Source organism: Syngnathus scovelli, chromosome 8 (assembly GCF_024217435.2).
Source record: "Syngnathus scovelli strain Florida chromosome 8, RoL_Ssco_1.2, whole genome shotgun sequence".
NCBI lineage: Eukaryota > Metazoa > Chordata > Actinopteri > Syngnathiformes > Syngnathidae > Syngnathus > Syngnathus scovelli.
The window spans coordinates 9072512-9087255 of NC_090854.1; the positions used below are offsets into that span (position 1 = coordinate 9072512).

The 14744-nt window shown below is 40.3% G+C and overlaps 1 protein-coding gene and 1 long non-coding RNA gene across 2 annotated transcripts in view; both read right to left on the reverse strand.

Annotated features, from left to right (window-relative positions):
• Window positions 1-3015, reverse strand: part of LOC125973430 (uncharacterized) — a 57183-nt gene extending 54168 nt beyond the window's left edge. Inside the window, exon 1 of the long non-coding RNA XR_007483144.1 lies at window positions 2945-3015. This is a non-coding gene — a long non-coding RNA (uncharacterized lncRNA). The remainder of the gene's footprint in view (window positions 1-2944) is intronic.
• A 4443-nt stretch (window positions 3016-7458) lies between these two features.
• lnpa (limb and neural patterns a) lies at window positions 7459-13303 on the reverse strand. Its single transcript, XM_049727536.2, has 13 exons — window positions 13030-13303; window positions 12484-12569; window positions 12365-12406; window positions 11425-11612; window positions 11285-11343; window positions 11165-11205; window positions 10517-10600; window positions 10361-10412; window positions 10065-10274; window positions 9032-9137; window positions 8825-8895; window positions 8382-8537; window positions 7459-8242 (listed from the first exon to the last, which is right to left on the reverse strand). Exons 2-13 carry the CDS (start codon window positions 12508-12510, stop codon window positions 8100-8102), a joined length of 1179 nt encoding a protein of 392 aa, XP_049583493.1. The 5' UTR covers window positions 12511-12569; window positions 13030-13303; the 3' UTR covers window positions 7459-8099.
• Between the last annotated feature and the right edge of the window lie 1441 nt (window positions 13304-14744).

A 14744-nucleotide genomic window follows, 5' to 3' on the forward strand; every position in this document is an offset into this window, starting at 1 on the left:
TTGCCGTATTGAAATCAAAAATTCTATTCTCGGGTCATGTGTCATGGGTGGATACATTGAGCTCTTGTCAGAGCACAAAGCTCCCCTCAGAAGTCCACGTTGGCCTGTCTGTTGTTAGGACCCGGCGGGTCCACATGGGGCCGCGTTTGATTGGAAAGCCCAAAGGGAGGCGTTCCACCAGTCACTAGGGCATTGTTAGTGCCTGCAAAATGGCCAGAGAAGAATGACTGATTATGCAACCACGGCCAGGGTTACTAATAGGAATTCTATTTGAATTGCTAACATAACAGATGTTTGCTGGGCACCTCCATGGAGCGCGCAGACGCAGTTATGCTAATTCGCCACCGTTTCCCCTCAAGTTAGCTCGCAGTCATTAGAGCACACAACTAGCTGGGATCCCTCTGTCAAACTAATAATTGGCCATTATTGATATTAATTAACATCTTTGCTCTCTATGTCCTTTTTGACCCACTATCAGTTAGTAAATCCGGTTACTGGGGCCTATTAGGGCAATAAAAACCACAGGACTCTGTGGTAGTGGCAAGCCATTTATCAGAAAGAGAACATAAAGCCAATTAGGAAAGGGAGCAGACAGTTGTCTTCATTCTGCACTGACTACTTCTTGATCTCCATTATAAATTGCTAATAGGACAGAGAGCAGTTTGCAAGGGAAGATGAGGAAAGGGTTGTTACCGTTGCGCACTCCCCCCCCCCCCCGTGATGACAGGAGAGAGACCGGTCAAGGTATCCTCGTTTGATGAGGCTAAACCATTAGCTGCTGCCGTTTTTGGTCTTTTGTGATTCGGGAGGCGTCGCTTCAAAGATATCGTAATGGGCAAAGATGACCAAAAACCTAAGTAAAATGTGCCTCCAAATCAGTTTAGGTGGGGTTTTTTGTAATTAACTGAGTCAACCTAAAAAAAAGGTTTGTAAATATGGCGGCCATTTTGCTAGCATGTACGCAATTTTGAAGCGATGTTACGTAAACAATTCTGTAAATATAGTCTAACAAACTACTTTTACATGAAGCTTACCAACTGTTTTAGCTAGCATACTTGATACACGATAGCAGAGCAGTATAAAGTCATTAAAATACAATAATAGATGTCAGTGGATAAATCACATTATCACATTATTTTAAATGTGAAAGGCCGACGAGAAAATAAAAAATTTTAATAATTTAAGTCTAAATTTAATGAGTTCAACTTCAATCATTTTGAATCCTTTCACACAATCCACCTTCCAACAACGAATCATGTTCGACCTTCAAGGTTCTAGCGTATCTCCAGTGTAACGCAGGTCAATTGCATCGATTGTTCTAAAACAACGCTATTTCAGCAAGCGGCTCAAATGTCGGTGGTTCATCTTCTAAAAGTAATAGCCGCCGCTCTGCTTGCTATTATGATGCAATGAGCATCGGAAACACCGTACAGCGCGGCTTTATGGGCTCAGATCAAGAAATCCTAATAGGTGTATATTGACTGCTTTATTTTCCACAAAAGTCCAAGGGGACTAGCGCTCGCTGGAAAATATATCAAAGAGGCTATCAACAACACACAGGTCTTGGGTGTAAAAAATCAATAGTGAGCCATAGATGGCTTGAGTTTTCACACTTCTCTCTCGTCATTTAAAAAAAAACGACTATTATAGGCGCTATGATGCCCGTGAGATTGTTATACGTTTTTGTGCTCTTAATTCATACCGACCTAACGTGAGCTGACGTTGGCGAATACGTATTATTTGTTGGTGGTAGTTTTATACAACAAAGAGTCGAGACGCGAAACTGGCAGCCAATTGTAACCTCAGCAAATTACAACTTTGGTTAGTACTCCCTAAATCCAGACGCTCCCGCGATGGCGAGGGTTTATGACGAGAGGTATCGCAGCAGTACCGTAAATGAGCAACTACTTAACAACCTGGATTCCAGTGTAAAGGCTTTTTCCCAAGTGAATTACACCAAGAACCTAATTACCACTTTCATCATCAATCATGAGCATTATTTATTCAGTGAAATGAATTTCTAATTAATAACTGATGAGCATTATGGCCTTGATGACTGTAAAGCAATTTATTATTGCTGGCAATGGGGAATATTCCAGTAAAGAACTATCTGGCACACAATTGCAGTACCAACAGGCTAATAATGTCCACCGAAATGAAGCTTTAGTTTATTTTTGTATATTTACTGAGATAATTACGTTCATTAATGCTCTTTCGAGTATGTCATGTTGTTAGCAGTTTCCCAAACCTCATCTTTCTTTTTCTTTTTTCTTTTTTTTGTGCTGTTGGAGATTTTTTGACTTTGCAGACTACAGGAGGGCCCAGAGAGTTGTTAAGGCCTAAATATACCGATAAATCCTGCACACTATACACTGGCTTTGACTTTTATGTGACGAGCATCACACGTTAAAACATCAAGGACACTAGCAAGATTGCCATTTGGATGGTTTGTGAAGAAATTTCTCCTTGCAACCTAAAAAAAGAAGTGAACTGAGTGGATTGTCTGCTACATGTCAGTCTTACAGCTAAAATTCAGCATTTTGGGCATTCGAATTTTTTTAATACGTGTGACTGTGTGACGTCATCTAGCATTGATTTTACAATTTATACAAATTTGCACGAACATCTTGTCAAGATTTAAAAATGCTAACAACAAATCTAGCTGGTGCTTATCTATACACAGCAAAATGGCAACAATACATAATAAAACACAAATTTAGCGCAAGAGATGGGCGCTTTAATTTTTTTTTTTTTTTTTTTTTTAGCAATACACGACAGGACTGTCTGAAGTTAGCATCTGCAAATGACACAACGCTAGCATCCACCTGTGTTCTACTTCCAGGGGCTGTCGTCCCCAAAGAGTGCGCTTATTCCTTAAATAATAAAAGTCCATAAAAGGAAATGCGGTCCAAAATTAAATGCGATATGAAACGTCACTTCTTACCTGCTCCAGTCCTCGTTTATGTTGTCGCACCTGGGCCATCTTTGCTGTTCCTTGACAGATCGTGACGTCACGCAAACGGAAACGAATACCTTAACTTGTTTTGTTTATTTATTTTGGGTATCGCTGATTTAACCATTCGTTTGTTTGTTTATTATTTACTTTTATTCTTTATATATTGAATAAACATTAATAATCTATTCAAGAGCTTGCAAAATATTTCGTTTTTTCTATCCTTTCTTTGGATTGGATCGATTACAGCTCTCATCTATGTGATATTCTGACATGTGTATTGTAAAATGTTCAGACAAAGTTGAATACTTAATTAAAAGTATAATTAAATTATACTTTTCAAACAAAAGCATAATTTGAAAAGCAGCCATTTTTTGCAATAGTGGTTATAATGTGTCCGCTGATATCATCAAATTATTATATTTCATCTTTTTTTGTTGTTTGTTAAGTCTTAGACAAACTAAATTGAGTTGGCCAGAGAAGACAAGAAGTCCTCCAAAGTCAGCAGGTTAGCTTAATATGCATTATTTCTCCCTTTTTTTTATGGAGGCAGCTCATACCGCGCGCGTGTCATCATTCAGCAAAGATGTGGCCCATACTATCAGCGTCCTTGTGTGTACATCTTCAACGTTATGCACACACACACACACACACACACACACACACACACACACACACACACACACACACACACACACACACACACACACACACGCACACACGCACAAAACGCTCTCATCTCTCCATGTGCTAAAGTGTTGTGATTGATTTGTGTTACAGGCTCCCTCTCTTTTCCCTCCTCTTTCCATTTAAGTGAAATAATGTATGGAAGCAATCTGCCAAGAGACATTTTGGAAAATCTATTTGAAATCATTTCAGCTGAAGCCCGGGCACTTTGTCTTCTTATGGCGAGAGGAGCAACGTATAATTGTCTGCAGTCTAGTAAAAACACAGTATAACTGCCATCACACTTGACTGAGCTTATGGCCCGCTCGTCCCGTGGCCTCTAGAAGATAGAGCAGTTAATGTTGCCTTTTATTTTAGAGGATATGTCACTTGTATGCCAGATTTATACCATGATACAGCAATTTTGTACAAACAGATGGATAATGGTGTCACTGACGGAAAAAAAAATCTCTCTCTCTCTCTCTCTCTCTCTCTCTCTCTCTCTCTCTCTCTCTCTATATATATATATATATATATATATATATATATATATATATATATATATATATATATATACATATACATCGGGAGTTTTTTGTTTATATTGAGTTTAGAACATATTGAGCAGCTCCGTCTGTCTTTTCTCTCTTTATCTCTTTAATCTCACCCATATTAGATTTGATTATTTTTGTTTGAGAGAGCAAAATGTGCTTGTAATGGCTCCCTAATAGCAAATGGCGGGGATACAAATCCAGGGAAGGCTGTTGTGCGGCGCTTCCATGAGCACCGCTGATTTATCGAGGTCTTTATGACAGAAAGGAAAATGATGTGCTGCAGGTATAAATCAGGTGAGGAGTAGGAAATTGAACTTAGATATCATCTTGTCAGATGCTTAATGCTCTTCCTCCTGTCACATTCGATAGGACCAATTTGGAGAATCCTGCCGAGGTAAAAAGAAGACAATTAACGATGACAGAGTGGTAATAGATGGAGCCATAAAATGAACCTGCTGCCTGCGGGATGCTTTGTATGATTTCCACATGAGCACCGGATCGCAACTCTTCTCTTCCTTATCCTGCTTGCTTGTGCAACTCTACACAGGACACGGAACCGGAATGGGGAAGCTCGACTTGTGTCTTCTGCCAGCCAATCAATGGAGGTGGCTAATAATAATAATAATAATGACAAAGCTTAAGTAGAATGACAGAAATTAATTTTACTTTTGCATTCACTAAGCCAAATCTGGACAACTAACAAATCAGGGATTTCTAAAATATGGCCTGGGGGCCATTTGTGGCCCACCTTCCATTCCTTTTAGCGGCCCACTCACATTTGTCTTGGTCCCCATCACTATTTTGATTTTTTTCTAAACAAAATAAAAATGCTTAGCAGAGTAGTTGCCCATATTTTATGAATTAAAAGTGAAAAAAATATGTTTTCCTTTATGCAGTCTATGAAGAAAAACATTTGGACACTTCGCAACACCAAGCCTAAACTCCAAGATGAATCTAAACAATGTTGCTTTTAAAAATCTCTAAAATGTGAACACACTTGAACAACTCATTTCATGCAGCAACGCTTCGAGATTAGTTTGCGAAACGAGAGCATCCTCGCAGTTCAGTACATAATTACAATGCGGTGACATATTGTTTACAGTAATAATTGTCAAACAGAGACGTCATCGCTCTTGCATCGTAATGACCTTGAGACAGGCCAGACAATAACAATGTGCTCTGATCCCTAAATGTCATTCTGCTATCTAAACACTGTTTCATCATGCGTTTGTTATTTGACCAATAGATTTTTTTTCCCCAAACCAATCAAATCTGCGCATCAAACATTTAAATGGCTTGACTTTCTCGAACTAATTTCTCGGAAGAGGCTGATGACCTTTCGCGTCTTTTTTTCCAGTGGCAATGGAGGAGCGAGCACCAGTCAGCACAATAATGGGCCCGGCTGCTCTGAACCATTACCCCTTCAGTGCTCATCAAGGCCAGCTCTCGTGTACTCTAATGTGATTTTAATGCCGCTCTCAAGGAGATGCTGCTCTTATTACGGTGTAATGATGCTGTTGTCGAGAGCCCGTCGTTACGTCTGATACCGTTGGCACGCTAACTGCGTCTGTGACACTCATCTCGGCATTTAGCAACACCGCCTCCATCATGGCTTTTGTTGTTTGCTACTTAATGATTGGGAGAATCAAGGCAAATCTTTAAAAGGCTCCTTTGCTTGATATGATTTTTTTTTTGTATTCAGTTCAGTAGATAGAGCATAACGATAAAGGTCTCTGCTGAGATGAGGGGGGAATTTTTGAAGCGCTCTCACTCGGGGGCAGCAAATGGAAAAGTGACAAGCTTGGTGCACTTGTCTGTTTTACTTATTCGATGGGCCTCTGTTTCATATTCCACTTCACACGGCAGGCTTATTTTCCTCCGGGGTTCAGGAGGCCACGCTCTTTCATTTCTTCAGAAAATTGTTTCGCAGGATTTCAATCTTTGGCTGCAACTTATGACAGAACACAATATCAAGAACGCTTATGTTTCTTATCTGCCATTTTTTCTGGGTATAAATAAAAGATAAGTATAAATTTGACTCAAGTGGCCTCGATGGCGCGTGTGAGAGATGGGAATGAAATGGAACTATGAACCTTGGGACAGTTCCACTGTGGCTTTTCATTGCTTGTACAAAATTACCTCGGCACCGGGGCTTCGTATTTCATCAGTCATTTGATTCCAGTGTGAGAATGTTCGTGTTGACGTGACAGAAATGTTGATTCAAGAAGTTTTGAGTGCATCTTTTTTTTATCATCTCACAATCACAGATGATTTGAATATCCTTAATTTCTAATGACTTCATGTCCAGAGCATTATGACCACCTATGATCCAACACAAGAGCTGTATCAAATATTCTGCCTCTCCAAAGCTTCTAAATGGTTTTAAATAGTTTTAAATATATATTTCACCTCATTAAGCACATGACGACATTTTTGTAATATTGTTTTTAGTTGAAAACTGATCTTTGGACCGAGGCACGAACATCTTCACCCTAAGACAAATGTAACACCAAGTCCAAAACAGGCAATAATTTTGGTCAGTCACAGAGCACTAAAGAAGACATGCATGCACATGTGCAGCCTGCGCATGGCGGAACAAGCTCCCAGTGGTGTGAAAACATCCAAACATTGTCCTATTGATGTCCCATTTTTTTCGCCCCCGTTCAACTCTTGTCAGAGGTCAACCCCAAACAGCATGCGGTGGAATCAGGCGTTACTGTGGATGTCACATTGATGCATTACAAGGCCCCGGAGGTCACGTCTCTGTAAACATACATTATCAAAACCCATAGAAGATGCGGCGCGTTGACCTCTCCCGTAGTTTACAGTGCGTGTTGAGGGAAAGCGGGTCAGGCGGTGGCAGCAGAGCAACTTTGGAGCTGCAATGACTTTCTGGTTACAAATGAAGAGGGTCAAGCAATCAAGAGTGGTCGGGCTCCATGTCAATGCTATTATGCTACGCTGTCTGAAATGATCAATGAGCAAAAATAAAATGATCACAAGATAAAATTGGCCAGCTAATGAAAATGGACTGTTTAAACATTGGCGGTGGAGAACCCAAACAGGTCGGCAATTTGTAAAGCCTGACACACATGCGGAATACACAAGAGTTGATGTGATCACGGCTATTTAATCTTTCTCGGAGCCAATAAGTCTTGCTAGCAAGAAGCGCCTCAACATGGTGAACTATGACGAGTTCCACAAATGTCTCGGTAATCTGTGAGTTTTTTTTTCCACATAGGCCTTTGCTAGAATGCATTTTGAGAAGAATGCTTAAAACCTACACATGTTCTCAAAATTTTATTTTCACATTATTTACACTTAACTGACACATTCACAGCAAACACACATCCATTCACTTGAGTGAAAACATTTAAAGAGATTGTCAAAATGTAAATAGGTTACATCACAAAATACACAAGAGGAAGCCATTTAAAATGTAAAAGGCACGTCCAGCAGGTGCGCAGTATCAACGATAGTCTCCCTTCTCTCTTTGTGGAAATAAATACATAGTGCTTTCTATTGTACCGTCGCGTGTAAACATGTTGGTTGCATCACTTTGCTACAAAATCAACATGGCTAAGGCACAGCAGTAAATGGACTTTATAAATAAAAATTCATTCCAGAAACAGTTTTCTATTAAGACATGACGTCAATGACGGAGGTAAACATGTATAAATCCAGCTTGACAAAACTACAGAGGACCAGACAACTGCTTGGTGAGGAGTTTCCTACCACACGCGCTACGATAAAAAGGCTCGCCAAAGCAAAAGGCCGAGTACAGTGAAACCCAGCGGGTTACTGTGCTACTCCAAGGTATGGCCTTTCTCTTTCAATCGGTTTCAACAAAGTTCCAGATGATGTGAAATGCGTTTTCTTTACTCCACATCCATGGCAGACAAATCCTGATGTGAAATGCATTTTCTTTACTCCACATCCATGGCAGACAAATCCTGCTCTCCATCTGATTTCTCAGAGGGCTCCTCATCTTGTGACTTGGGAGTGCTTTCGGGTTCTGACTCAGGACTGGACCCCGGCGGGGTCGGGGGGGTTGCATGTTGTATGTCTCCTGCTCATGAAACATTTGCAGAAAAAGTATCTTTTAGCATTTATCCATTGTGGCAAATTCGTATTATGATATTACAATGTCTGAATTTAATTAATTGTTTTACCCGTGATTTTGGTTTGAGTCATATGTGCATCGTTACCTTTAAGAGGTTGTGGAGAGTCTTCATCGGCAGTGGATGATGAGGAGGGTGCCTCAGAAGACATCTTGAGCTCACCAGTGACCTCGGGAAGTCTGGGTGCTTGAGGTCTGCTCTTCCTTGCAGGGTTGAGGAAATAACAATATGCGCATCGGAAGGCTGAGACAAATAAAACAACACGTGAATGTCATCTCACAAACAGACAGATACATGAATATGAGCCAATTTAGTTTTTTTTTTTTTTTTTTAAAGGCCTGAGATGCATAAACGCGCAAGATTGATGCGCAGCGTTGGTTTGCATATTCAATCTTGGTGCGAATTTGCTCGCAGGGGTCGGCGGTGGTGGAGGCGTTTAAAAGCCGCATGATATACTGCGCTGCCAAGTTCTAGAGGGCAAATGGAGGCGCAACATTTGAGGGGGAGACTGACGAAGAGCTCAGGCTTACCGACGTATTCAAATTCCTCTTTTAACGCCATGCCATTGTGGGACACACACTGCTGGCATATCAGAGCGAATCTGAGGGAGGAATAGAAGAAAAAGCTCATTGGTCAGTAACAGAAAACAGTCCAAAAAAAAAAAGTTATAAATAAAACAAGAAAAAAAAAAAAAAAAAGTATGTAATGCCAACGTATACAACATTGATGACATTTACCTGTTTTGTGGGCCATCTCCAACAAGGTACTCCAGGACTCTGTCCATAGCCCCCCTGTTTCTTGGTAGTACTGGTCTGGCCAGGGGCGGGCCCGGCGGGTGCATCCCTTTACAAACAAACCATTTATGCCATCACGGACATCAAACGTGAGCTTCGGAAAAGAAGACGAAACATTTTGCAAAACTCCTTGCCGTTAATGACTCGCATCTCCCTCGCAACGCACGTCCGGATCCCCCACGGCGTCAGAGAGTAGTAATTAATATAATCTAACATCAAGAGCAATCATAGGAAGATGACTGGTCATTTCGGTGAGACTTGGCAGCATCTCAGTACCCCGCTGCTTATTAATTCGTCGACATATGGAAACTCTGCGGCGACTCTGTGTATCAAATTGCTTTTCACTTTCAATTTTCGGCAGAAGCAGGTGATAGCAAGTGGTGTAAAGCGTTTGTGAGGTTGTTGCCGATGCCAAAGGCAATTTTGCCAAGAAGACATTTAACTGAGATTCCGTCGCCATTGCCCAGAGAACAAACGGCGCTCCGGCTAATTAATCATAGTTAATGTAATCCTGCTTCGTGCATTGCTCACAGTTGGCATTCCACATGGCAATTACGGCTCGCGGCTCCCTCTAGGAGCACATTTCCTTTACTGTTTGCACCCATTTGCTTCTTCCATTGCGTGTTTATAGGCCAGAAATAATTTATATTGAATAGTCAGCGACTCTATACGGGATACACAGATGTCTCCTGCACAGGACAACTGTTCTATAGAAAGTTTTATTTTTGTTTAATCTTTAAAAAAAAAAAAAAAAAAAGGCAGCCAACTAATGAGCCACCACTTTCTACACACAAAAGCACTTTTTAAAATTTCAGTTTGTGTAACAAATGTTGACTCTGAGTAATGATTTAAGACAGTAAGGTATGGAGCCTGAGCAACTGGGGAGTGAGAACCAGGAAGAGTAAATCGGGCTTTAATCAGCCACATTATGATGTGGTTTCCCTCCCCCCCTCCCTCACCCATGGAGGTAACTCACCAAATCCTGGAGCAGGTGTTCCAGGGGTCATGGTCTTTCTCATCAAGCTCTCCTGAGCAGCCGCGGCCGACAGGAACCTCTCTGGGGGTCCTCCCGGAGCCGAGTGGGACGATCGTCCGGGCCCACTGGAAAGAGGTGGGCGGCCCGCTACACCGCTGGCGGGATTGGCCGCCACCGGGGTTTTCGGGACGACATTGCGCTGGCGGAGCTCTGACAAAAAGGAGAAGGTCTCTGTGAGGTTAAGCGAAGGAGAGAACCACAGCAGAGGAAAGTGAGTTGTTATTACTCGTGACTACCTTGGCCTGGTTTTGGCGTCATCTGGGGTCCGAGTGGAGTCGATTCAAGTTCCTTTGTAAAAAGAAAAAAAAAAAAAAAAAACTGTCAGTTGGGCGCATGAAACAATTCGACCCCCATTAGGATTGACTTTGCTCAAAACAAAATAGTTTGCTCACAATTCTCCGCTTGGAATCGGGATCAAATCTTTCCAGAATCATCTTTGCATTCTTATACGTCTCTGTTTCCATAACTTCTGCAAGCTGGAATGAGAAGTGCACGGTGAAAAATGCTGTATACTCATTTAATGATCATCTAATATCTAATTATCTAGCTGTAATAAACTGCACCTACCGTGACATTAGAAGTGACGCAAAGCGCATATCTTCATTTACAGCAAATACCAAACATTTCTACATGTTTACACGTAATATGAAGAATAATTACATTCACTACTTCGATAATGGAGATGGTGAAAATCCATCAGCCCTAATTATTGAAAGTTATTAGACCCGACAGAAGATGACAAGTCATTTCTCAGATTTATTTCGTTGCGGCACCGCATGCTATTAATTACTGTGACATTAGCGGAGTAGTTTACTGGGTTAAGTCTTCACACCAACGCAATGCCATCTGCACACAACCCTTGATTAACAAATACAAAGCGCTGATAGGATCGATAAAAGTGATAATGAAAGGTTCCGACATGAGAAGTTGTTCAAGTCACTCAAAAGCGCTGCGATGTGAAATGCGCGTGTTTTCGAGAACGTTAAAAAAAGACAATAAACAATAAACAACAATATAGAGCAGCTCAATTGATAACTTACTATTTTCTTCTTTTGCTCTTTAAGAGTCTCCAGTTTTTCATCTGAAAAAAAAAAGAGGAATCAATAGATCTATTTTCATGTAAAATTGTACCAAGGAATAAAAAAAGAAAATTCTCATACTATTCTTTTCAAATCTTCGTGAGAATATTATTATCAGGAGTTTTCGAAGCAACCACACTCTGAAAAACAAATAGGAAGACGTTGATTGGCTTGGCGTCAGCGACATTTCATTCAAGGCTGATTGTGTGTACTATGCTTACAATAAAGGAAAGATAACAAAGGGAAGAGCGAGAATAAAGCGCCCCATGAGCTGTTCTGGTAGGTACCAGCAGTACACCACTGCGCAGGTGATGAGGTAGAGAAGCACAGAGTACATAAGCAGTCGGCCAAGCCAGATCTTCAGCTGCCTTTGGTATTTTTCACCGTGCTCCTCATAAAGATTAATGTCCTGGAAGAAGACAATGCTGATGTTAAGTGGAAAAAAAATATATCAAAGAATATTTATTTATTTACCGAATAGCTTAAATGAGGTCATGGGTCAAACGTATTAATTTTATTGCCAAAGCCAAGCTGACTTATTTGACATTGTGTTATAAGACATCAAGCCAGTGTCTTTTATAGACCCGCATGATATTCCTTCGTGCAAAGTTTCGGTTACCCAGTCCACAAATAGCTAATGGTATAAATGTACTCCACTCTAACATGTGCGTCTGTCACTCTCGAACTAGCATATTACATCCTCCCAATCTGATGTTGTAACAGGATGAGAATGTTGTGTAACAATGAACTGCAAATTAAAAAACAACAGCTAAATAATCTTTTTGCAGTAGGAGATAGGATGTTTTTCTAAGGAGATGTTTTGCTGCTACTTGACCTGAGCAATGTCAAGTGCTCCAAGGAGAGAGGGCTGAAAATAGCCTCCCAGCTTAACTGTAGTGGCGCACTAAAGCCCCGTCAGTCTTCAAATGAGGAAGTCTTTTCGATACACAAGGATTTATTCGGACTACACATCTATTACTCATTTCAGCTTTCTTTTGACAGTACCTGAAGCTTTACAATTGTCATAAAAACTGTCACAGCTGATGGCTTGCGTGGATCCCACTGAGCCAATTAAACGATACACTGAATCTTAAAGTATATGTGGAAAATAAGTAATGCATTCTATACAATTAAAATGCATTGTGATGCTTTTAAGCATACCTTATCTAGTCCCTCCAAAATCTCCACAGTGGAAGGTTTGGCCTGCAAGGGAGAATAAAATGAATTAATTTCTGTGGGTAAAATAAACTTAAAACATTCAGTTTGAAACAAAAACACACCCTCCACCGAGAGATGGCAGCCCCCATCGTGGTGAAAGGAGATTGGAGCCTCTTTAAAAATGTTTTCACTGTTTGACGTCTTCCACCTGTGGACAAAAAGCGGCAATGTTTCACTCAACAAGACATGGGGAAACTTAAAGCTAGTTACTCGAAATGAATAGCTTCAAATTCCTTAACGCCTGAAAATAGTCGAAAGATACAACTTTCAACAGGAACCCCCCTGGCTAGCGTCTTGCTAAAGACGGCTAGCATAAGAAGTGCACATCGCGTGTGGCTTTTCACTTATTTTCCAAAGCAGGACATCAAGTCCATTGCTACTCTAACGGTGAACCTCGAATAAGACGTCAGTTGTGCTTTTAAATAACTTTAATCCACTTTTCCAACAAGTGTTAGCTGCTCGAGCTAACTTTGGCTAGCGAGCGAGTCAATGCTAACATAACGTGTTTCATTGATGCTACATCTTCCAAGCTATTCAACCGCCGGACACTTTGGAATGGGACCAAACATTTAACAGCCGAATTGAGGGATTTAAAAAAAAGTACATACCTTGCGTGGATCTGACTGGTTGGACTTTCCTGTGCCTTGTACTGACTATCGGCAGCTCTGCTGGTTTAGATGGTATCAAACTTAGGGGGCGTGTCCCGTTTCAATACCCCAAAACATCGAACATTTGTTCTGTGATGGAGTTAGATCAACTAAACACAACCGGAAACACTGACCTACATTTACAATCTTAACATTATTGAGCAACTTTGTCCATTTTGCGTATCATTTCAAGTCCATAAACAAATATTAGGCCCACTCAAGTTGTAGTATGGGGCATGTGTACCCACAACAGACATGTCTGCCGAGTGGCGATTGGTGATTTTACAACTTAAAGTAACAGTTAACCCTACAAGTTCAAATTAAAATTTTAAAATGACAAACATGGTCGGATTAAGGTACAGTATTTACAAGAAATGCTTTTTTGAAACATTTCGTTTCAATTCAATAGCTTGTGCAACGTTTCACTGTGATAAATCTGTTGTTTGAGTTCTCCATTATTCTTTATTTGAACATACTGTATATTCAGTATGTCAGTGTGTATTAAGAATACACCACATCTGTTACAGTTAATGACACACTATGTCGCTTTTTTTTTTTTGCTTCAAAGATGTTGGCAGTTCCATAAGAAATTGCCTGTTCATGTCTTTTCAAATCCCCAAGCATAACACTACATAATTTATATGTACAAATAAAAATGAAAATCTAAAGCATATAGACCTCATCTCAGGAATATTAATTTGTTGCACCACCATTACCATATGCACAGCAAAGAAACTCTGGAAGAATTAATCGTTAACCCAATAAAAGCAATTTCCAAAGATAATTGAGAACACGTTTCGATACATATGCATGAAAAAATCCCGTGCGCAACACGCTCGCAGCCTCCAGTAATTGATTGAGGGGATGACCCGTTATATTAAATGTTATTTGAGAACCATCAAAAGGCACAAAATTGCAATTTGCCCAGCTTGTATCAGAATTAAAAGCCCATTCATCATGATTATGACTTGATAAGCTAATTTAACCGTTTCGCTCCGTCTTAATGAGCTATAGTTGAATTAATGCCATGTAATATATGAAGGTAACATTTGAACAGAAGCAATGATTTGAGACAAACAGAGCAGAAACTACTTTAGGAGCGTAATGGCGGCATAAATCTCATTAAGCTCTCGTCTTCCGCTCACGTTTGGGGAACATTTTAAGGCATTAAATGAGATCTTATAGGTGTTGGAAGCTACCTGATCGTCTGAGGCTGTAACAGCTGCGCCGTGTGATGCAAATATTGCACCAAATGAGAGGAAAATACGATCGGCTTTACTTGGCTTTGGATGGAATAATAAGGAACAAGACAACTAAATCGGTCCTCATTTACCATCTGTATTTATGAACTCATTTGTTTTGAAGTCTCTTTAACAGCATTTTGAAGAATAATCTACTGATGTGTTTTCTTAACAGCAAAAGATCGGCTTAAAGCCTTTGGTGCCACTTTCACACTTAGTGACGTTATGATCTATTTTCTCTTAACCCTGCTGAAGAAAAAACAGTCTTAAATTTTACACGTGGATAAAGGTACAAACAATTCTCCAATTGAAGAACTTTTCACAGGTCAAAATACACGTTTCTTAAGACAGAATAGAGTGAATCAAAAACATGAATACACGGCGCTATTGTCTCTAGCCTGTCTATGGTGTTTTGCATTGTGTGCTAGCATTAAG

Excerpts from the sequence above, each read along its gene's own strand:
- lnpa (XM_049727536.2), bottom strand. The coding sequence starts at position 12,510 with ATGGGGGCTGCCATCTCTCGGTGGAGG. Across the intron at positions 11,613-12,364 it reads TTTTGGAGGGACTAGATAAG|GACATTAATCTTTATGAGGA; the intron begins GTATGCTTAAAA and ends GTCTTCTTCCAG. Across the intron at positions 8,538-8,824 it reads AGAGGAATTTGAATACGTCG|CCTTCCGATGCGCATATTGT; the intron begins GTAAGCCTGAGC and ends TATTTGTCTCAG.